Genomic DNA, 23,347 nt, shown 5'->3' with positions numbered 1-23,347 from the left:
TGTGAGTCTATGTCATTGTTTTTTTGTTTGAATTGTTTACGTGTTCGCTATGCGGGGGAAATGACAAGACAAGCGGAACAACATGGCTAAGAACTGTTGTAACGGGTATTACTATCGTAGCAGCACACCTCTGGAGTGAAGGCAATTCCACGCTGTGTTAGCTAAGTTTTCATATCTTCGGGTGTAGTTCGTGAAGGTTGAAGTTTGTATGTTAGAATGGTAACGTTATAATAATTAAGGATGAAGCGTGAAATCATCCCAGTAATATTAAGTGTGAAGATTTGATTTCCTCCCTTCTGTAATAAGCAGCCAATGAGGTGTTTCTCCTTTCTTTATGTGTTTAATCTGATACTCTTATAGCTCCGGCTAAACTGTTTATGTATGTAGGCACTTCAGAGTTATATCAAGCTAATATGTTACTCGTAAGACAAGAAGGTTGTAAGAGTGTGCTTAACTGTATTTTCATTTACTTTAAAGTTCTCATGGAAGGTGATCATTCTGACTAAAACTACAGAATAAAGTCTCCAGTTAAAATCAAGGAACAGTTGTGCTCGTGGTTACTGGAGGGAGCTACATGGAGTGAACAGGGAAGAAAAATGGGCAATGTGGCAAATGCTGCTGCACAGATAATAAAACATACAGTACCAGTCAAAAGTTTGGACATACCTACTCATTCTAGGGTTTTTCTCTATGTTTACTATTTTCTACATTGTATAATAATAGCAAAGACATCAAAACTATGAAATAACACATATGGAATCATGTAGTAACCAAAAAAGTGTTAAACAAATCTAAATATATTTTAGATTTTAGATTCTTCAAAGTAGTCACCCTTTGCCTTGATGACAGCTTTGCACACTTTTGACATCCTCTCAACCAGCTTCATGAGGTAGTCACCTGGGTAGGTGTGTCCAAACTTTGGACTGGTACTAGATATTGTGTGTATCTGTCATTCAAATACACATGCAATAGTCCCACTCAGTGTACTTTCACCATGTAGGTTTGTTTACCTAGCTGCTTTGTGAACAATAAAAGCTACAGACTGCCTATATCCGTAGAAGAGCATGGATTCATCCTTCCTTTGAAGAACACAGCAGTTTCTCTCCCCCTCAAGCTCTGTCTTTTGGGGGTATTTGAGCTATTCCTGATGCAGTTTTTTCAACTCCAGATTGGGAGCTGTTGCAACATGAAGCACGCATCCAATAGGGTGTCTAGCTAAGTCTTTCCATCCCCAGCGATGTACTCTTTCTCTGAACCAGCTGTGTGCCGGCAGGCTCTTATTATTAATTTGACCTCGTTATGTGTGTCATTTCAGCAGCACACTATTCTGTACAGTGCTTTGCATGTGGTTGAGACTCGCCTGGAGCTGTGGATGGGGAATAATATCCTGTATGTAGCCATAGGATAATTGGGTAGTTTTTATGTCTGTTTTTATTTTTATTATTCTTACTGGCTTCTATTTTTCTCAACAACAAAAAAACCTTACCGGCCCATTCCCATTCTTTCAGCTCTCAACATCTGAGTTATTTTCATAAATCGTGTCTGTTTCCAATGGAGCTCCCGCCTGGTGAGCAAACAAGATAGATGTTCCAATCACTGTGTTCAGCTTGTGTCTCAGTGCCAATGACCCCCAAATGCTCTAGTCTACACGTTTGGAATTCTGAGTTTTCTGCCCTGTATTTAATGTAATTTTTGTACTTTTTCCCCATCTCTGATAAAGCAACGAGGGAGAAAGAAAATAACTGAAACTGAGGGTTGGAATGAAGATGTTTTACACATAAGGATTGCTCCAAAAGATCTTCAAGATTGGTACAGTAGGTGTTATAAGAATGTGCAAGGATTACTGGCGAGGGACTCAAACTGTGTGATATTGAGTCATCTTGGAGAGAGAGCGAGTGTTTTTGATTACACAGTAGCTGAAGAGAGGATGCACTAGTTGTCTTAACACGTGTTTGTGTAAAGACAACACTTGGCTTGTGTCTGAACATCATTTTGGGCTGAAACATATTACATGCCTGTCTTTGTGCACAAGGTCTTTCATTTTCTCTGACGTGACATTTGGACAGTAAGAATAAAACGTGAGTGTTATTGTAATAAGCCTTGTGTACTGTGGATGACATGTGATCACAGTACACCCAGTGAAAGACCTAAAGGTTCATGTAACTTCTAAGGATCAACAGCAGCTTGTGTTTTTATATGGCTCCTCAGGCCTCCTGAATGGAAGCTGGAAGCTACTGAAGGAACTATGAAAACACTTAAACACTTAGCAAAATATGCAGTGTCCTTTTTATCATTTACTCTCAGAGTGTTCCACAAAACCCGTCTCCTGCTAAGAGAAAAACAGTAGCACGCCTCATTTAATACGTGTTAGTTAATCATTTTGCTATTCCCAGTATGATATTGAAAGAAATTGCTTTAGCAGACACTATTAGACTGTTACTCTTAGCTAAGTGCTGTGATCGGGCTGTTTTGCAGTGATTACCCTGCCCTGAGGAGTAATTCCCCCTATTATGAGGAGCAGATCAATAAATCAGACCATCTTCATGCGCACAGACACACACACACACACATTGCCTGCATAATGATAACCTTCACATCCATATAGCATTGCAATGGCACAAAAACATATTGCTGCTGAAACATTCAAACAGGACTGATGGGATTCTATCTAGACTATTTAAAAATGATATACATGAATTCTAAATGGGCTGTCAATTGTAACCAATGTGTTTTTCTATAATGCTACAAAAAGGTCGGTTTTACTGCTCATTTGTCATTTTCACCTTTATCTCCCAAGAATTGATCTATCAATCTTATTTAGTCAGTACTGCTATTAGGGTTTTTCCTCAGTGCGCTAGACAGACAGAGCAAGCTAAGTTCCAAAGAGTAGTCACAGAGAACAAATATAACCATTTATATTTTATGTTGTCATTTATGCGAAAGCATCTGATTTCATCAGGAGTCAGTGAGGAAGACAGTGCAGAGGGATCACACACTTGAGCGAAAGGAATAAACTCAAACTTGTCACCGTTGGTATTTACATGACAAATTGGGGGAGTTGAATAGATGGCTTTAGATCTGGGAACTGCCTGGGACCCTGCACTCTATTGTCCCTCTAATCACTCTGACATCAATCTAATCAAGCACTTCATGAGAGCCCATGAGCTCATGTTGCGCAACATTTCAATAGGTTATGCAATTGCGTGAGAAAACAGAGTGACGGCCACTAATAAAAAGAGGAGCTTCCCATCAGCTTTCTATAGGCTTACTATATGTATTCCTGAACTTTCCTAATAATAAGCACATTGCTTATATTTACAACAGGAGTATAGCCTACCTGGCTGGCGTGAAACTAAATTGTTTTCCATTCGCTATTTAAGTGCATAGATTACATGTATTTTTTCCACTGCTCCAGTTTCAATATAGGTGCATGATAATGATCCATTATAAATCCAAACAAATTTCACACATATATTATTTAGTATATGTAAATATTAAATCAAGAATAGTCTGATGGGTGACAATATTAGCCTATCACTTGTGAATTATATATTATCACATGTGAATGATACCCAGCATAAGAAAAAATAGCTTTTTTTTTGTGACATTTTCGAATCAAAGTTGCACACCTCATGTAGCCTAGCCCATAGTCCTATATGTTTTGATGAGGTTTGTAATCACAACTAAAGTGGCCAAATAACATCTTAAAATTAAGCACATTAATTAGCTTTACAAGGGGTGTAGAGCCTAACTGGCACACATAAGCAGCGTGGGAGTTTCAAGTTTTGGGAAGATAATTTTCCCAATAAAAATACATTTGTGGTCACTTTTGAGAATTGTGTTTTCTGCTAATGGAACATTTGCGCTTATAGCCTACTACCATTTCCGCATCGCTGCGCTTATAATGTGAAAAAATTGCCTAATAGTTTATCAACATCTTAATTAAGCTAAACGTTCTGATCTGTTTTGTCAGCTAAATTGCGTAAAGACGTTTTTTTTATGGTAGTGGTTGTATTAATTTGGGATCTATCGCATCCCACAACTGTCTCAGACTATGTTTGGAATATTTATTAGAATAGGTTGATTTAATAGAATAGGTTGACCATGGTACTATGGGGATAGTAGATTGACATAGGCTCGTGATTTTGCTGTTCGTTAAGCCTACTCTTGTTGGCTGACGAAAAGTAAATGTGGACAGTTCTTCCATTTTCTTCGATATGCACCTCGGAATTGGATAGGGACACACGCAGTTGTATCCCCGATGTGTCTGTCTTCACTTGTAGCCTGTGAGAAAGACCCGATCATGTGATGGAGCGCACAACACTCAGGGAGAACGGCACACTGGCCACTGGCAACAAAGGCATGGATTTTTTTTTAGGGTGCATTTTGGCCACACAAAAGGGATGCCGCCTTGAAATTCTAGGCATTATCAAGTGCTTGTCAAATTGTGAATGAGTGACTAATAGAGGTCGACCGATTAATCGGAATGGCCGATTAATTAGGGCCGATTTCAAGTTTTCACAACAATCGGTAATCTGCATTTTTGGACACCGATTATGACTGATTACATTGCACACCATGAGGAGACTGCGTGGCAGGTTGATTACGTGTTACGGGAGTGCAGGAGCCAAGGTAAGTTGCTAGCTAGCATTAAACTTATCTTATAAAAAACAATCAATCTTAACATAATCACTAGACTCATGGTTGATGATATTACTAGTTTATCTAGCTTGTCCTGCGTTGCATATAATCTCTGCGGTGCCTGTTAATTTATCATCGAATCACAGCCTACTCACCAAACGGGTGATGATTTAAGAAGCGCATTCTCGAAAAAAGCACTGTCGTTGCACCAATGGGTGCCTAACCATAAACACCAATGCCTTTCTTAAAATCAATACACAAGTATATATTTTTAAACCGGCATATTTATTTAATATTGCCTGCTGACATGAATTTCTTTTAAAACCAGTTAAGCCTAGGGCTGAATACTGCCCCCTTTGGAGGAAGTGCGTGCCCATAGTAAACAGAAAATATTTTTGTCCAAAATTGCTAATATATGCATATAATAATTATTATTGAATAGAAAACACTCTAAAGTTTCTAAAACCGTTTAAATTATGTCTGTATGTAAAGCAGAACTCTCAGGGCAGCCTTTCTCCCAAACTCTCTCTTGTCAACAGAAAAGTTGGGCCAACTTTGACGTCATTGCCCCCACCCTTCCCAACCAGCTACGGATCTGGGAACAGTTTGTATGTGTTCAGCGCGATGTCTGCTTTCAAATGTGAGAATCTCGCGCGCCCTCGTCTTTTGGCGGGCTAAAACGTTCGGGTCACGCGAAAATACATGCACTCTATTGCGCGCGTCTGAATTGGAGCGCTCTCTTTTTCCATGAAACACCGATTGATGTCGGTTTGTCTGTTCGCGCTGATCATTGTTTTACACGTTTAAAACATCCTAAAGCTTGATTCTGCACTTAGTTTGACCAGTTTAGTCGACATATAATATGTAATTTTGAAGTTTTGATGCGCAAGAGTGCGGGACCAGAAGTCATTTTGGGTGCATTTCAGCTGAAGCTGTTAGCATATGCTAATACAGAGACACACAACTTGAAACCAAACGATGTATTGGGTAAGTACGACTCCTTCCACGTCTTCTGATCGAAGAACATCAAAGGTAAGGGAATATTTATGTGGTTATTTTGGGTTTCTGTGGACTCCAAACGTAGAGGAGACATACTGCTAATATCTGAGCGCCGTCTCATATTATAGCCTAGTGAACGAATTCTGTAACGTTAAAAATAAATGTAACACAGCGGTTGCATTAAGAAGAAGTGTATCTTTGTAACTATATGTAGAACATGTATATTTAGTCATGTGTATTGCTTGTTATCTGACGTTATCTGTCGGAGCTATCATAATTTCTCCGGACATTTGAGTAGCATTTTTTGAAAATGTCGTCATTGTAAACAGAGATTTATGGATATAAATGGCATATTATTGAAAAAAACATAAATGTACTGTGTAACATGTCCTATTACTGTCATCTGATGAAGATTTTCAAAAGGTTAGTGAATGATTTATTTTTTAATCCTGCTTTTATAATTTTATATTTTCTGGGACAAAATGGCTGCCTCTTGTCTTTGTTTCGGTGGTGGTCTAATATAAATATGTGGTGTGTTTTCGCCGTAAAACATTTTAGAAATCTGACTTGCTGGGTAGATGAACAAGGTGTTTATCTTTCATTTGAGCTATTGGACTTGTTAATGTGTGGAGGTTAAATATTTCTAAGAATATTTTTTGCATTTTGCGTTATGGTAATGAGCTTGAGCCTGTAGTCACGATCCCGGATCCGGGATGGGTAGCATCAAGAAGCCTAGCATGTCCTGCGTTGCATATAATCTCTGCGGTGCCTGTTAATTTATCATCGAATCACAGCCTACTCACCAAACGGGTGATGATTTAAGAAGCGCATTCGCGAAAAAAGCACTGTCGTTGCACCAATGGGTGCCTAACCATAAACACCAATGCCTTTCTTAAAATCAATACACAAGTATATATTTTTAAACCGGCATATTTATTTAATATTGCCTGCTGACATGAATTTCTTTTAACTAGGGAAATTGTGTCACTTCTCTTGTGTTCTGTGCAAGCATAGTCAGGATATATGCAGCAGTTTGGGCTGCCTGGCTCGTTGCGAACTGTGTGAAGATCATTTCTTCCTAACAAGGACTAATTAATTTTCCAGAATTGAATATAATTATGACATAACATTGAAGATTGTGCAATGTAACAGCAATATTTGGACTTATGGATGCCCCCCATTAGATAAAAGACGGAACGGTTCCGTATTTCACTGAAAGAATAAACGTTTTGTTTTCGAAATGATCGTTTCTTTTTTACCATATTAATGATGTAAGGCTTGTATTTCTGTGTGTTATTATATTATAATTAAGTCTATGATTTGATATTTGATAGAGCAGTCTGACTGAGCGGTGGTAGGCAGCAGCAGGCTCGTAAGCATTCATTCAAACAGCACTTTCCTGTATTTGCAAGCAGCTCTTCGCTGTGCTTCAAGCATTGCGCTGTTTATGACTTCAAGCCTATCAACTCCCGAGATTAGGCTGACAATACTATAGTGCCTATAAGAACATCCAATACCACCAGATTTCATGTGTTCTCATTTTTCTGAGCAAGGAACTTAATTGTTAGCTTTTTTACATGGCAAATATTGCACTTTTACTTTCTTCTCCAACACTTTGTTTTTGCATTATTTAAACTAAAATGAACATGTTTCATTATGTATTTTAGACTAAATTGATTTTATTGATGTATTATATTAAGTTAAAATAAAAGTGTTCATTCAGTATTGTTGTAATTGTTATTATTACAAATATATATATATATATATATATATATATAAATCAGCCGATTAATCAGTATCGGCTTTTTTTGGTCCTCTGATAATCGGTATCGGTATCGGCATTGAAATATCATAATCGGTCGACCTCTAGTGACTAATGTAGTGTGTACAGCCTGCTCAAAAAAACTAAACAGAACAAGCAACTTTTTTCAAATCATCATTAGAGTCTCATCATGCAGCCTTACAATGTCTTACAATCAAAACATTGATGGTACATAGAGAAGGCCTGGCGCAGAGGGAGGGGGGCTCGCTGTACCCAAAGAGGGCAACGTCATGACAGTATGCTATTCTGTTCTTCTGAAATAGACTACATTTTCTTCATATCATGCTTCTTTAGACCTGTCTATAATAAATAATGGATTTATTGTGAAGGTTTAGGCAATATTACATGGATTTATTATACTTTTTTAAAATGTAGATGTTCCAAAGGTCTGCATCAGTGGCTTGTGTGGAAGCCAGGAGGTGCTAAATGTGTTTATGTTAATTACCGGACAATTATTGTGAGACCAACAGTTATTTGCTTGACAATCACTAACAACATTTTGTGACCGCTACAGCCCTAGCTGCTACAGATGTAGGATCTTAATTTGATCACCCTGTTGCAGGAAAATGCGTGACATTTTAAACCTGTAGTGTATTTGAGGTTAAAAACGGCTTCTGAAGTTTGTAATCTTTCACACTTGGTTTTCCGTTACGAAAAACATATTTAAAAAAAATCCATTAATTATAATCCACATAATAATTCACATTTCCTGTTGCTGCAGGACTATTTTAAGATCCGAGATCTGTACACATTGAGCTTTCATAGTGTGTCTGTACTGTAAGCAGAATTAGATCATAGATGATTCATGTAGAAGGCCTCACATATGAATCAAACCTCAGAGGTTCTATAGAGAATGATAAAATGAGTTCAAATGAAATCCACTTTCATAGATTGTTGTTGTTTGTCTGATAATTAAGGATAGATTTATAACCATGCAACAAAGTTGCAATTTATGCCATGTTAAAAAGTGTTACCAATTGCTGAATATGAACATGTTACTTTCATGTGATCAACAGTTTCTTTTTTCAGACAGAATAAATATGAATATTTCTTCTAACTTTATCCAGCTTATGAAAGCCCAGTTGTTTTATCTCTGCTCAAACACAGCCTGAATCTGAGATTTAGAGGTGCACAATGTCTATACACCTTGATGCATGGGTTCTGGCACATTTCTGTGAATTCAGTTAATATGGGGGCTATTCAGCTTATTGCCTTTCAGCCAATTTCTTTCCCAGCTACGAAAATAACACTTACAGACCTGTGTCCACAGAGGAAGCGTTCCAGTTATTAGTTTTTCTGTCTGTTGACCGCTGTCGCTTTGATAACCTCTCCACTGATGTTCTCCTGAAGCCTACTGGAAGAGGGAGAAGAGGGAGAGAGTGGAAGGGTCACCTGCCATTTTCTGTTGCTTTATTGTTTCCCCAGCTTGAAAGACATGCTCTATAATTCAATATGGAACCCGAGAAGCAGCAGCACGGACGGCAACAGGAGGACAATTTCAACCATAGAAACCTTGATGCTCTTTATTTTTATTTTTTTTCTATTTCATGACCTTAGCAAAATGAGAAAATGTTGCATATATCTTGCTTGCAGATCACGTATGCAGCCATGATTGCAATGTCCCCCCCCCCCCCCTCCCCCTAGTAATAAGTAGCAATGGGTCATACATATTCAGTGATACAATTGAAGGAAAGCAGTTTAGGGGAGGGGGGACAGAGAAAAGCCCTGAATAGATTTGATTAAGTAAACAAAATTAGATTCAGGTAGCATATTATGTGCTTTAGTAAACTTGTAATACAGCATAGGGTCCATTACATACCCCCACCCTGGAGTGGAGTCATCCACAGGGTTACCAATTAAAAATGACTCACTTAGTATGGTAGTTCCGTGAGAAATTAACAATCCATGCATCCAATTTCCATTCATTTTAAGTGGTCCACATGCAGCAGCCAATCATGGCAAAGTCAACAAGTTGTCACCCAGAACGCAGAACTTTAGTAAGCCTACTATAACCCAGTACATCAGTGATCAAAAGAGGCAGGAGGCAAACTCTTCTATAAACAATTTTGCTGTGTTTATGCTAGTTCAAAGATTGAGAAGTTGCTTACCCCAGATGCCAAATGCAGGAAAGCAAAAAATAGCTTAATGAAATAGAACATCTCTTTTTGGAATCAAAGGGAATATTTAATAGAAACATCAGCCGGCTCAGCTCTCATACAGTATGATTGAGTTTTGATGAATCACAATTGGTTCCAGTGCTGTGTAGCTCAAATTCTATTGTTGATTATTTTAGATCCACTTCTTCATGTTTGAACTAGACCCACTATGCCCAGTTTCCACTGCTACTCTGGCTAAATAAAATGACCAGTGAATGATCAACTTCATACACACCCATTTGGTTTGCATGGGATTTTAGCTATGAGACTGAGAGCCATTTATAGTATTTGTAGGGAAACATGAGATGTTTTAACGTCATTATGCTTTAGTACAAGGTATGATGGATAAGTGAATATAGCTATAATGTGTTGATAATAAAAACCACTTGTCTGTTCCCAGAATTGAGGCCTGCTCAGGGAAAAGCACTCAAAGAGACCCAGCAATTGATTTTTGTCCACTCTAAGGGACATTGGTTTTTGGTCTTTATCTTTGAGGCCTTTCATGCCACTGTGATACGTCCCATTGTACATTTGACAGGACATTCTGGGCTTTTCAATGATATCACACGTGTGGGGGTGTGACCTGGATAACTTTCTCTTACTGATCTTTCACAATGTCTGCCAGCCCAATCAGCATATTATATGATAAGAAGAAAAGTTGTGCTTTTCAAATGGATTATTATTGAGAAAATATCTCAGGAATAGTTTGGTGAGTTTTCAGAGCAGTGTAATATTTTTTTTTCTTATTTAAAGAGCTTGTTTATAAATGTCCTTTGTAGTGGATGCAACTATGTGTTTACCGACTGCCTATCTACTGTAAGGTTACATTTTTACTATTTACTATCAATCGATTCCTTATGTGCGCTACAGTGCACATAAAATACAAATACATAAATTAAATAAACAATTATGTTTTCTTTGTAAAAATATTTGTTTCACCGCGATGTAAACAATTATAATAATTGAAACCCTTTTTGTTTGCTGGATCTCAGGAGGATAGCCTATTTATGTTTGTATTTACTTATACGTGACCACGCCTCACACATTTAGACATGCTTTTGACTCATACTTGTACACATACAGACACGCACACATACACACACACACGCACAGTCGCAGAAAACAGCACATTCCACATAACAGCTGCCAGACCAATATCACACCCTCTTACCCTCCTGCAATGATTCATAAGACTGACTGTGCTTTCTCCATCCTGTAGAGCGCAGGCACCACTCCAACAGTACCCATTGAAAAATAAAGATAGCATTAGACAGAGATAGATTGGTGCAAACAGAAAACAATGTAAAAGTGGTCTTTGGTTGTGCGGCAATAGATTTCCCCAGGCTCTTAATTGATGACTGTGCTGGTTTACTTGATTGTGCTCCTTTAAGATAGTCCTGTCACCAATATTGACACACCCTTGCTCTGCAATGTTGGGCAGAAACCAAGCTAAGTAAGAACTAGCTCAGGAAAGCAGAAAGAACAAGTCAAACTAAGTAAAACTGATTTAAAAAATGAATGACGATGATGCAATGATATTATTTCTATGTATCCTGCTTTTCCACCTTGAATCAATGTGTCCCTCGACAAAGGGCAGGGATAAAGGCAATGACTATGAGAAGGAGGATTACTTTGGCCCACACACCAGATACAGATGAGTCTTTCAGGTGACACCGACTGAATGAAACATCCAATGAATTGTATTTTGTGTTGCGATTAACATTTCTGTCCATACTCCTAGTCTCTGTGTTTCTCTGTTTTACCCTCCAATGCAGGGAGGAGAATGCATCACAGAGGGGAATTTTCCCTCCCTAAGCAATCACCTCTGCACATTGTGCTAACCCTGAAAGTTGAAAAAGGAATTGGCTGTCATCAGCAAGAGGATGTGTTAACATTCTATTGGTCAGGGCTGCCTCTGCCCGCCATAATGACTGACTGTTTCTGTGGTACCTGGGGCAGGTGGAAACTATTCCTGCAGTGGACCAGACACGCATCTATAATTTACCCACCATGCACCATGCCCAGGAACTTCGATATCTCTATCGCTCTGATGACATCAGAGACGGAACAATATAAAATAGAGATGACACATTATGATGATAGTGGTGTAAAGGGCTGAGGCATTAGTCCTAATGTGACCAGTAGGATGATGAATGAGCCTGTAGGTCTCAGGGATAAATCAACCAGACAGGATGTGTGTTATTGTGTTGGACTCTCCACGCCCTCTTAATGTTATTGGTGTCTGGGCTGTCAGCTCGGCCTTGGCTCCCATTTGTACTTTATCATCCGCTGGTTTATGAGCTATGACCCCCAGCACTAAATAATACCACGTGGACTCCTAATAATATCTGTGTGTGTGTGTGTCAGTGTGTGTCAGTGGGTGTGTCAGTGTGTGTGTGTGCGTGCGTGCACTGTGCAGTCCTGAACATCACATCTGAGATAAGACGAGCCAGACAGAGATCTGTAAATGAGCTGCTAGGGTTCATCTCATTACCTGGCTGTGAGTCACAGGAGGCTGTGCAATTATTACTGCATAGCTTTGATACTGGAAGTATACGGATGTGCACCTCCTATCGTACCACCAAGACTATATAGACAGACTATGAAGAGATTCCCCCTGTTATAGTTTTCCTTTAGTTATCTCTGTTGGGTAAGAAGGGTTGCGGTGGAGTTCAGGGGTGTAGAAATAGGACTGACATACACAAACATACAAACAGACACAGGAGTAGAGGGGTTGAGGGGGGGGCTAGGATCCCATTACAGCTCCCTCTGTCATCCACAACTCATTAGGACACACATCTCTGTCTGAGGAGGGAGCCAGGCGAGCCCGCTAACTGCTGGAGGTTGAAATGTTGCGCTGCTCTGTCTCACTTGTTCCCTCCTTCCATCACTCCCTCCCTCCCTCTCTCCCTCCACCAAGGCATCACATCCAATTAGGCTGCAGTATCCTCCACATGAAACCTGGCTCTCTGGTGGCTGAGCTGCCTGCCTCAACAACAGAGGAGAGGCAAAGGCAGGATGATGACTGCACCAAAGACAGGGTTATTTCTGGAGGCCTTGCCTTGCCTGGCAGCCCGGGGGAATTCCAATCTTGAGGCTCACCCGGTTCTTTCTTGAGAAATGGATCCTTGGTCGGCTGCTAGGGACTGTTGGAATTTGCTCAAGCCGCTGAACTTTGTTGCGACAGATCGATTTGCAGGCAGATTGTCTGTGTTGTCCAATTAGAATTGAATTCTGTTTGCTGCCTGGGCCAATAAAACACAACCACTTTGCCCAGATTGGTGGGTGGCATCATGGGGTGAGATTGATACTGCTGGAGATGACAAAGTGAATAGGTGAGCACCAGTTTAGCATTCCCTCTGTGGATTCAGCTGTCAACCATCGTAACTCTGAGAAAACCTCTGAAGGCAAAACATTCATTGGTGACGTGTCAATGTTGTTCTCAAGCTTTTTGGGGAGTTGCATTCAGATAACTTCATTCTGTAGAGATCATTAAATGAAGAAAACAGATTTCATCCTCAAATATTCTGTACACATAACTCCCTTTTACTACATCAACTTTTATTATGGGAAATATATAACAGAAAGATATGCCTTAATGAAAATATATCATCTTCTATTTTTCCAGTTTGCGCCCCCCAGCCATTTGGTCTAACTAATGCAGAATGCAGACATCTACAATTATCCACCTCTATTACAGGCTTGTAGGATGCTGTTGTAAGTCTTGTAAAGTGGCAGAGCATGACATCTCCCGCCAGACTGACAAGGCCGTGAAAGATATCGGCAGCATGCTAACGAGGGAATTGACCCACCACACGGACGGACAGATAGCCGGCTTTAAAGACCCTAACGACTCATTTACTGTCCTCCTAATGTGGGTAGGATGCCCCACTTATCTCCCAACTTGTTTACCCTAGTCTTTCCCTAGTTCTCTCTCCTCCTCTCCTTTGTTTCCTCCCTTTCTCTTTCCTGTTCTCTCCCCTCTCTTCTCAGTCTCTTCTCACAGTCGCAGGGCCAGCAGTGTCCTCTGGGAATAATGGGATTGGCCAGTTACGACAGAGGAGCTGATGTGAGCTGCCCCCCTATGGCTCTGTGGTCATTGCCAAGTGCCCTTGTGCTTGTATCGCCTCATTTAGGTTCGAACCCCATCACCTTCTATCTACTGCATCGTCTCCTCAATGGCTTTGTCTCGTGAAATTATCCTTCTTACGAGCAAGCAATAAATAGCATCACCATTTCATCACCTGTGTATGAAATTAATACTGCCCTTCCCATTGTGATTTAAATGGAAGCAGTCATGTCAGGGAAAGTAATGGGATCTTTAGTTGTTTTGTAGTGTTCAATAAGATAATGCTGCGTTTTGACGTTATTACATGATTCCTGTTTCTGGAGGTCATTTATTTAATGTCTGTTTGTGTAATGGGAAGAGGCATTGAGACGGCTGGCTAGGCGTCATAACGATGGCGCCGGGAGACAAGTCTGGTAAATATAATGAATCCACAGGACCTTGAGCAGATTCTCCGTTCCAGGTGTATAGGCCACAAACAAAAGCACCATGAAATAAAATATGGAATTCTGGAATGGCTCCCTCAGGCTACCTGCATCTCCCCTGAGTTTTGCCTGAGGACTCTAGGCTATGTCATTCTGCTTAAAAAGATTACATTGAATTTGCTGCGTTTTGTATGCAAAACAGAGAGCCAACTCCTTGCCACGACCTCCAGCAGGTTCTTCCTGAAGGTGGATTAAGTTTCTGGTGCATTGATGCAAAAAGCCCTTGGCCAGGGAACATATTAGTAGGCTTTATTATTCTCTCAATGACCAACAATTACCCCTGCGCTGCATTGCATGGAAATCAGATTTAATCACTCAGCATCAGCAGGCAGTGATTCATGAGCCTTGTAATCCTTCAGTCACAAAGTCGGCTGCCTTTTGTTACCCCAGGCCATGGGGAACATGACAGCTTCACCCAGAGCCCTCCCCTGCTGCCTGCCTGCCTCTACTCTGGGCTTGCAGTAGGATAAGTGTTTGTGTGTTTGCGTGCATGCGTGTGTTTATGAGCCTGTGCTGGGGATTTTTCAGTGGACTCCATTCAAACTGTAATCGGGAGAAACTAGCAACCTGCTAGCTTGCTAATCACCAGCATCATCCAGGCTGAGTGGAACATATACCTCTGGCTACCTTCAGTCCTAATGGATGGAGCTGCCGAATCTGGCACATCAGCAACAAAAAAAAGAAAATGATAACAGGAAATATGAGGCTCCGGTTTATGGGTGATTTCAAGCTGCTGCTGCTTCACAAAATAGGCTGGTTTTATTAGACTATAATTGATACGCCCTCCAGATTCTGCACCAGCAAATGCGGAGGTGCATCGTCTGCCTGTTTGTCTCCATGGTTGTCGAAATGTCGTCGTTATGTTGTGGAGTTATTGCGAGGATGAGGACTTGCCAAAATGCTGCCATCAATTGTTATATTTATGACAGTGTAGACTTAATATCATAACAAGCCAAAAACCTGCACATGAGCTTACAGCACAACTTCCACAGTTGGACACTGGGGTGTTATTGCATGTTTGAAAGTGAATTCTACCCCAGCAAGTTGTTGAGTTTCTACAGTGTTTGTGTGATGAGTTGAATGTTTTTATGTTTCAGATCTCGGAGGCAGAATGGGACGACCTCCTGGAAGAGTTTGAAGAGAAGAACTACCTTAACGCCAGGCGATGGAAACCAGGACAGGACCCTTACAAACTGTATGCCTTCAACCAAAGAGAGAGTGAGAGGATACCCAGCAACAGAGTTCTCAGAGACACACGACATTACAGGTAACCTACACAGCACAGTACACTTACATAGCCCATTGATGTGTGTGTGTGTGTGTTCATGTACACGCATGTGTGTGTTTAAGTATGCAAGAAGGCATTTGCGAGGATGAATAATATCCGTCTAAATAGCCCATATTATGCCAGATCACTGGCTGTGACAGGACTGCATGTATCTACTTCTGTGTAAGCCTAACGATGGCTTGTTTCCCCACGTTGTGACTCTGCTCCTCCTGGGGAGGAGGACATGGTTTTTAGCAGATGAGAGGTAGTTGACGTGTCAGAGGGAAGGCTGTGTAGTGGCAGCTACAAGCTGCATAGAAAGAGATAATTGCCACATGCGCTGTAGCAGTTTGTGTGAAAACACTCCTACTTCATTGCTCCCATAACATTGCCTTCATTTGTATGCTTCCAATAAGAAGTTAGTCTTAAAGTGGATATTATTCAAATCCTCACTGCACTGCTGATGTTTCTAATACCATTAACCAACTAATCCTACATCAATCCATCAAAGAAAGCCTCTGCTTTTACACTGATTTCCACCAGAATGAAAAGAACACAGAGTATGCTACCAGGGCCGGCCCGCTCATAAGGCAGGATTAGGTGGCCGCCTGTGGCAGCAGATTGACGAGGGCGGCATTATCTGAGCTAAACTGACCAACACGCACCTCCAACAACCCATAAAACCTCACATAATTCTGCCCAAAAACAATGTCAATTTCTCTCAACCAATGGCATATGGGCTTTATAGGTGAGCGCTTATGACACCCGGTGATAAGCAGTGCCCACTTTGTCATAGGCCGGGACACAAAATATTTATCTTGTCCATTCCCAGGGCGCCTCTCCAGGGTGCTGTTGGAGAGACTCATCACTGCGGCGCTCCACCAACATTTTGTCAAAAAAGATGATCTAACATAAATCATGTAACAGATATAGGATATTGTAGAAAGAGGGTGGCCTTTTCTGTAGCCTACAGGCTGGAGATAAAATGTTTGACAATGTAATGAGACGGAAACCTTTTACATCATGCAGGTTTCTCCGATCAAATAGCCTAACCTAAATTGTGCCCAATCAAAGTAAAATGTGCTGACATGTTAACAAACAACAGGACAGGTCAGAGTAAAATGTGCTGACATGTTAACAAACAACAGGACAGGTCAAAGTAAAATGTGCTGACATGTTAACAAACAACAGGACAGGTCAGAGTAAAATGTGCTGACATGTTAACAAACAACAGGACAGGTCAAAGTAAAATGTGCTGACATGTTAACAAACAACAGGACAGGTCAAAGTAAAATGTGCTGACATGTTAACAAACAACAGGACAGGTCAGAGTAAAATGTGCTGACATGTTAACAAACAACAGGACAGGTCAGAGTAAAATGTGCTGACATGTTAGCAAACAACAGGACAGGTCAAAGTAAAATGTGCTGACATGTTAACAAACAACAGGACAGGTCAAAGTAAAATATGCTGACATGTTAACAAACAACAGGACAGGTCAGAGTAAAATGTGCTGACATGTTAACAAACAACAGGACAGGTCAGAGTAAAATGTGCTGACATGTTAACAAACAACAGGACAGGTCAAAGTAAAATGTGCTGACATGTTAACAAACAACAGGACAGGTCAGAGTAAAATGTGCTGACATGTTAACAAACAACAGGACAGGTCAAAGTAAAATGTGCTGACATGTTAACAAACAACAGGACAGGTCAAAGTAAAATGTGCTGACATGTTAACAAACAACAGGACAGGTCAAAGTAAAATGTGCTGACATGTTAACAAACAACAGGACAGGTCAGAGTAAAATGTGCTGACATGTTAACAAACAACAGGACAGGTCAAAGTAAAATGTGCTGACATGTTAACAAACAACAGGACAGGTCAAAATAAAATGGACAATATGGAACGGACAATCAGGTTACTCACAACTACTGTCCCCTAGTTTCATCCCATGGGGTAAAATATCATGATCAGTAGTTTCAAGTTTATATCCGTACATTTATTACAAGCAGTTTTGATGTCTTCACTATTATTATACGATGTAGAAAATAGTAAAAAATAAATACAAGTCCTGGAATGAGTAGATGTGTCCAAACTTTTGACTGGTACTGTACGTATTTTCAACTTTCATTCAGAACTGAAAATGAACCTGATTTCAACGTCCAGAAAATACTGTAAGTATTCAGAACCTAAATTAAACCTAACTTCAACGTCTACAAAATACGTATTTAGGGCGGCAGAACGGCCAGGACCGCCCTGCATGCTACTATAAGTGGAAAACCCGCAGATATCAAACACCCTGTTTGCAAATATCATAGGATGATTTTTGACCATACAGTATAAACACAGACTTGGCAACGACCTACTCACTGATGTGATGTTTTCATTAATGAAACCAGTTGAACATTATGCTGACACAGCCTACCCTCTAAATATTTAACTTACATACTAAAACCCTTAGGAGGCGAGAAAATCATGTTACTTTACACAGACTAATCTGCTGGCATGAAATGTTCATTTTTAGAGCACAATGCTATTTCAACCTAATTTGACAGTGATGTTAAGCTTCTTTTCCAGTGTGTTTTTAGGAGTATTTAGGACTGCTTAAGATGTGTGTGTGTGTGTGTATTCTGTGGACGTTGTTTTGTTGCATGTGTGTGTGCCCGTGTGTATAACTAGCAATTGTTTCCAAAGCCTACAGTACAGTGTATGACCCTGCTGTGTGTAGAGATCTCAGGCTCAGTATGGTTCTGGTTCTAGGCCCACTCAGTTCTTCTTGACTTTGGTAGACAGTTAAGGACACTGACGCGCCTCTCAGCCATACTCCCATCTCCCACGGTTTCTCCCATCCACCCTGGACTGAAGGGTGAGAATCGAAGGACCTCTATTGATTTTCAGTATGAGCGGTGCGTTTGTCTCCAGCACTCAGGAGCCGTCTGCTTGTTAGCCTCAGCAGAAAACGCTGCTTATTTTATCCATCTGAACTGCTCAGACCAAACCAAGGAGAAAGAGAGATGTTTGTCTTCATCACAAACATTATAGTGTAATGTTAGACGTTTTAATTTCATTTTAGATTTTTTTTGCCCTTCATTATAAACTCAGCAAAAAAAGAAACGTCCCTTTTTCAGAACCCTGTCTTTCAAGGATAATTCATAAAAATCCAAATAACTTCACAGTTCTTCATTGTAAAGGGTTTAAACACTGTTTCCCATGCTTGTTCAATGAACCATAAACAATTAATGAACATGCCCCCGTGGAACGGTCGTTAAGACACTAACAGCTTAAAGACGGTAGGCAATTAAGGTCACAGTTATGAAAACTTAGGACGCTATAGAGGCCTTTCTACTGACTCTGGAAAACATAAAAAAGAAAGATTCCCAGGATCCCTGCTCATTTGCGTGAACTTACCTTAGGCATGCTGCAAGGAGGCGTGGTTCTACAGCTGCATTGCTTGCTGTTTGGGGTTTTAGGCTGGGTTTCTGTACAACACTTTGAGATATCAGCTGATGTACGAAGGGCTATATAAATACATTTGATTAGATTTGATTTTGATTTGATTAGGACTGCAGATGTGGCCAGGGAAATAAATTGCAATGTCCATACTGTGAGACGCTTAAGACAGCGCTACAGGGAGACAGGACGGACAGCTGATGGTCCTCGCAGTAGGCAGACCACGTGTAACAACACCTACACAGGATCGATACATCCGAACATCACACCTGCGGAACAGGTACAGGATGGCAACAACAACTGCCAGAGTTACACCAGGAACGCACAATCCCTCCATCAGTGCTCAGACTGTCCGCAATAGGCTGAGAGAGGCTGGACTGAGGGCTTGTAGGCCTATTGTAAGGCAGGGCCTCACCACAACGTCACCTCTATTGTAAGGTTAGGGCATCACCACAACGTCACCTCTGGGCACAAACCCACCGTCGCTGGACCAGACAGGACTGGCAAAAAGTGCTCTTCACTGACGAGTCGCAGTTTGGTCTCACCAGGGGTGATCGCGGATTCACGTTTATCGTTGAAGGAATGAGCATTACACCGAGGCCTGTACCCCGGAGCGGGATCGATTTAGAAGTGGAGGGTCCATCATGGTCTGGGGCGGTGTGTCACAGCATCATCGGACTGAGCTTGTTGTTATTGCAGGTAATCTCAAAGCTGTTCGTTACAGGGAAGACATCCTCCTCCCTCATGTAGCACCCCTCCTGCAGGCTCATCCTGACAATGGACCTGTTGGATAGGAGGGTGAGGGCTAGGGCCATTTCCCCCAGAAATGTCCGGGTACTTGTGTCCGGGTACCATGCCATGGTGGAAGAGTGGGGTAACATTGCTAGCAAGAACTGGCAAATCTGGTGCAGTCCATGAGGAGGAGATGCACTGCAGTACTTAATGCAGCTGGTGGCCACACCACATACTGACTGTTACTTTTGATTTGGACCCCCCCCCCCCCCTTTGTTCAGGAACACATTATTCCATTTCTGTTAGTCCAATGTCTGTGTAACTTGTTCAGGTTATGTCTCAGTTGTTGAATCTTGTTATCTTCATACAAATATTTACACATGTTAAGTTTGCTGAAAATAAACGCAGTTGACAGTGAGAGGACATTTCTTTTAGTTTAGTTTAGTTATCTGGTTGGACAACAGACTCACATCTGTTTTATGCATTTTCACTGGTGGGGAGATGGCTGCTGCAATGTTGATGAAAATGGGTGAATTACCAATTTGTAACATTTCTCTAAATTGCTTACAGCTATGGGATATTTTCACATGAACAACTGAACACCCCAATCTGGGTCAGCTAGCTTTATTTGAAGGCCCAGTTTACTGTAAAACCATGAAAGTTTAAACAAGGAAACTGCGTTATGAGTTAGTATCTTTTGGATACACAAGAGAGGAAGTAGCAGTGGAAGCCAGACAAAAAGCCATTGCAAACCTATGTGTTGTGATAATTGCGTTGTTTCCTAGATAACCTCTTAGTTCATATGCCTTGTGACCGTGATATATAGGCCTAAGGCCAATAACAATAAGAAGACACAGTGGCAGAATAAATTCAACCACACATTTGTTTCATCCCAAAACTTGAGAGCAACATCTGTCCAGTGAATTCCACAAAGCGTATTGCATGTAACAAACAGTTATATGACTATCAACATGGTCAAGCAAGTTAATGTTTACGATATTTTCGGACCACTAAACAACTATTGATTTAGAACCATGGAGATTTACCGCAAGTCGCAAAGAAAACAGGAGCTGCCTCCACTATTCCAGTACCATTCAACTTCAACATTTCAACATTGTAACGGTGACGCTGGGAGTCAGAAAGCAGGTGAAGGTGGTGAGTTTAATAATAATAATGAACATAGAGCGATACAAAACAAGAGCATGTCTGGACAGAAACAATACTGCCTGAAGAGTGATGCTAGGGAGGGCTAGATAAAGGGCGAGTAATCAGGGTAGTGATGGAGTCCAGGTGGCCTCATGATGGGGCGCAGGTGTGCATAATGAGGGTTGCCAGGTGTGCGTAATGAGGGTTGCCAGGTGTGCGTAATGATGGTTTGCCAGGACTGGTGGTTAGTAAACCGGCGACATCGAACGCCGGAGCAAAGAAGCTGGAGTAGACATGACAAACATAATCAAATCATCTATGCTTAGTCTAATACAGTGACAACTAAAGTATACCAAAAACGATTTAGTTCAATCAATGTAGGCTAAATATGACTTGGCTGTCCATGGATCTGATATCTTTGTGTGTGTGTGTGTGTCTCGCGCGGACATCGTGTAAGTAGAAAAATCATGTTGACTCACCCTACTTGTAGAGAAACGTCAATGCCATCTTCATTTCTTTCAAGTTGAAGAACCTGTCTATGACTCTGTCATACAGCAAACACTTTTATTTTTTGTTGTCCTAGGCTACCTGGCTGAAATGCTTGCTCGCTAGCCTAACTTCCATTCATGGGCAATGTTAGCTGGTTAATATTAGCCTTCTACATCTAGCTACCAATTGAACTTCCATCGTCTCAGGCCAGGGGCACAACAATGTACGAACTAATGGTTGGATCAGAATCGCTGTTATAATCATTGGCCAGTATGGAGAATTAAGTAAAACCACAAGTCCAAATCCCCATCTCCATCCATGGCTAATTTAGGAAAGAGTCAATTTTAGCTAGCTAGGACAACAACACAACGAGATGCAACAATTCAAGTTTTTCTGTCATTGACGTAGGCTCTCAATGGGATTTGATATGAGTGACACCAAAATCCAAGCTGGCTTCCTTTGATACTTTTTATTTTTTATTTTTGGTGTGCCAGAACCATTCACATTTGAGCTCGCTCAATGTTGATTGGCACATTTTTTATACTTTTTTTTTATCAAGGGAGGCCAGATGCTTGCTGGCTTCCCTTGCCTTCAATGCTACGGACGGCAACAATGTCACACTCGTTTGGACCAGACAGCATCAGATAGATGGCTACCACGTGGAGAGACATAGGGACGTTTTTTTGCTCGCTCGTATGCTTTCTCCTGTGAGATACATTTATCCTCTTGCGAATTGAAGGAAAATTACGAAACACAGAGAGAAGAAATATCAGTTATTTTTATTTTTTACATTGAGGATACGTGAGGATAAATGGAAAAGCTTTCCACAGAAACAGTTATTTGCATTTCGTGATCTACAAACATGTACTTTGAGCACAAATCTAACCACAATGATCCAGTTTGAAAAGCCAAATTGCGATTTAAAGCTTTTCTCCAGGTATGTCACTGGAGCTTTTTGAATGGAGGTTGGTTGTTGCTTTTGAGCTTAGGGTAGAAAGCCCTTCCTTCCTGTGTCATTGATCAGGTCAGTCACAGGGAGCCTCAGGCTTGTCCACACATTTACCTGGCTTCAACCTGTCTGTCAGCCATCGTATCGCTCCATCGCTTACAAGACAACCACTTGTCTCACTCCCTCTCGCTTCTTTCAGGTCCCCCTGCGGAGAGAGGGGGAAATGTGTGTGTGCTTGTGCGTGTGTGTGTGTGTGTGTGTGTGTGTGTGTGTGTGTGTGTGTGTGTGTGTGTGTGTGTGTGTGTGTGTGTGTGTGTGTGTGTGTGTGTGTGTGTGTGTGTGTGTGTGTGACTGTGCGCGGTAGAAATGAGTCAGGTATTGATTGCTCCTCTGTATTTGGCTGACACCAGATCTACGGTCAGCCGGTCACCGGGACCTTTGCCATTACACAAGCAGCCTCGCCACCTTCTGGGACACACATCATAAACAGTTTAAAAAACTGGGACTGGCATCCAGCCTTTGTTTAGAGATTCATATTTACTCTAAAACAGAAACCTCAGCCGCATTATGCCGTTTCAGCAGGTCTGAAAATACTGTAATTCCTCACGATGTCTGCCACGTCTCATTTCACTGTAATATTTATGTTGAATTGATGCCAGTGAATATTCACCACTGTCATTCCTCCCTGCAGACAGACACTAACCCATTGTATTGTGTTACGAGCTGCCTGCCTGCCTTCAACCCAGAGTGACGTTCCTAGGGCAAAGCCTTTCATAGCAGTCACCACACCTAGTGCCTTTCTTCCTGGTAGCTAGGCTGCTTTGAGAGTGGGGGGAAACGTTGCTGTGACATTTGGTATGTTGTGCAGGGTGGCTCAGTGCGGGCAGTGGTGTAGGAAGGCAGCTGTGCTTAGGGAGGAAGTTTGCTCTCCATATTTCCCCACAGACTCCCCTCCCTCCGCCTGTCAGTCAGCCATCGATCTCCATTGCAGCGCGGTGCTTTAGTAATTACACAGAAAACACAGTGCAGAAAATAAGTTAATTGCTCTCTCTGCTACCACCTGGGTTGTTGTTGTAGCTCGGTCTAAATATGTCCTGAAAATATAGCAGTCTTTACTGACTCACTTATGGCCGGCCTGTTT

At 41.2% G+C, this 23,347-nt stretch overlaps 1 protein-coding gene across 1 annotated transcript in view; it reads left to right on the top strand.

The window, feature by feature from the left end:
• The window catches only part of galnt14 (UDP-N-acetyl-alpha-D-galactosamine:polypeptide N-acetylgalactosaminyltransferase 14 (GalNAc-T14)), a 125,526-nt gene that overhangs the window by 4,406 nt on the left and 97,773 nt on the right, over positions 1–23,347 (top strand). The window contains exon 2 of the mRNA XM_029631406.2: positions 15,267–15,436. Coding sequence (XP_029487266.1) covers positions 15,267–15,436 — 170 coding nt within the window. The remainder of the gene's footprint in view (positions 1–15,266; positions 15,437–23,347) is intronic.

This window comes from Oncorhynchus nerka, linkage group LG24 (assembly GCF_034236695.1).
Source record: "Oncorhynchus nerka isolate Pitt River linkage group LG24, Oner_Uvic_2.0, whole genome shotgun sequence".
Lineage (NCBI taxonomy): Eukaryota > Metazoa > Chordata > Actinopteri > Salmoniformes > Salmonidae > Oncorhynchus > Oncorhynchus nerka.
This window is presented reverse-complemented; position numbering and strand designations above follow the sequence as displayed.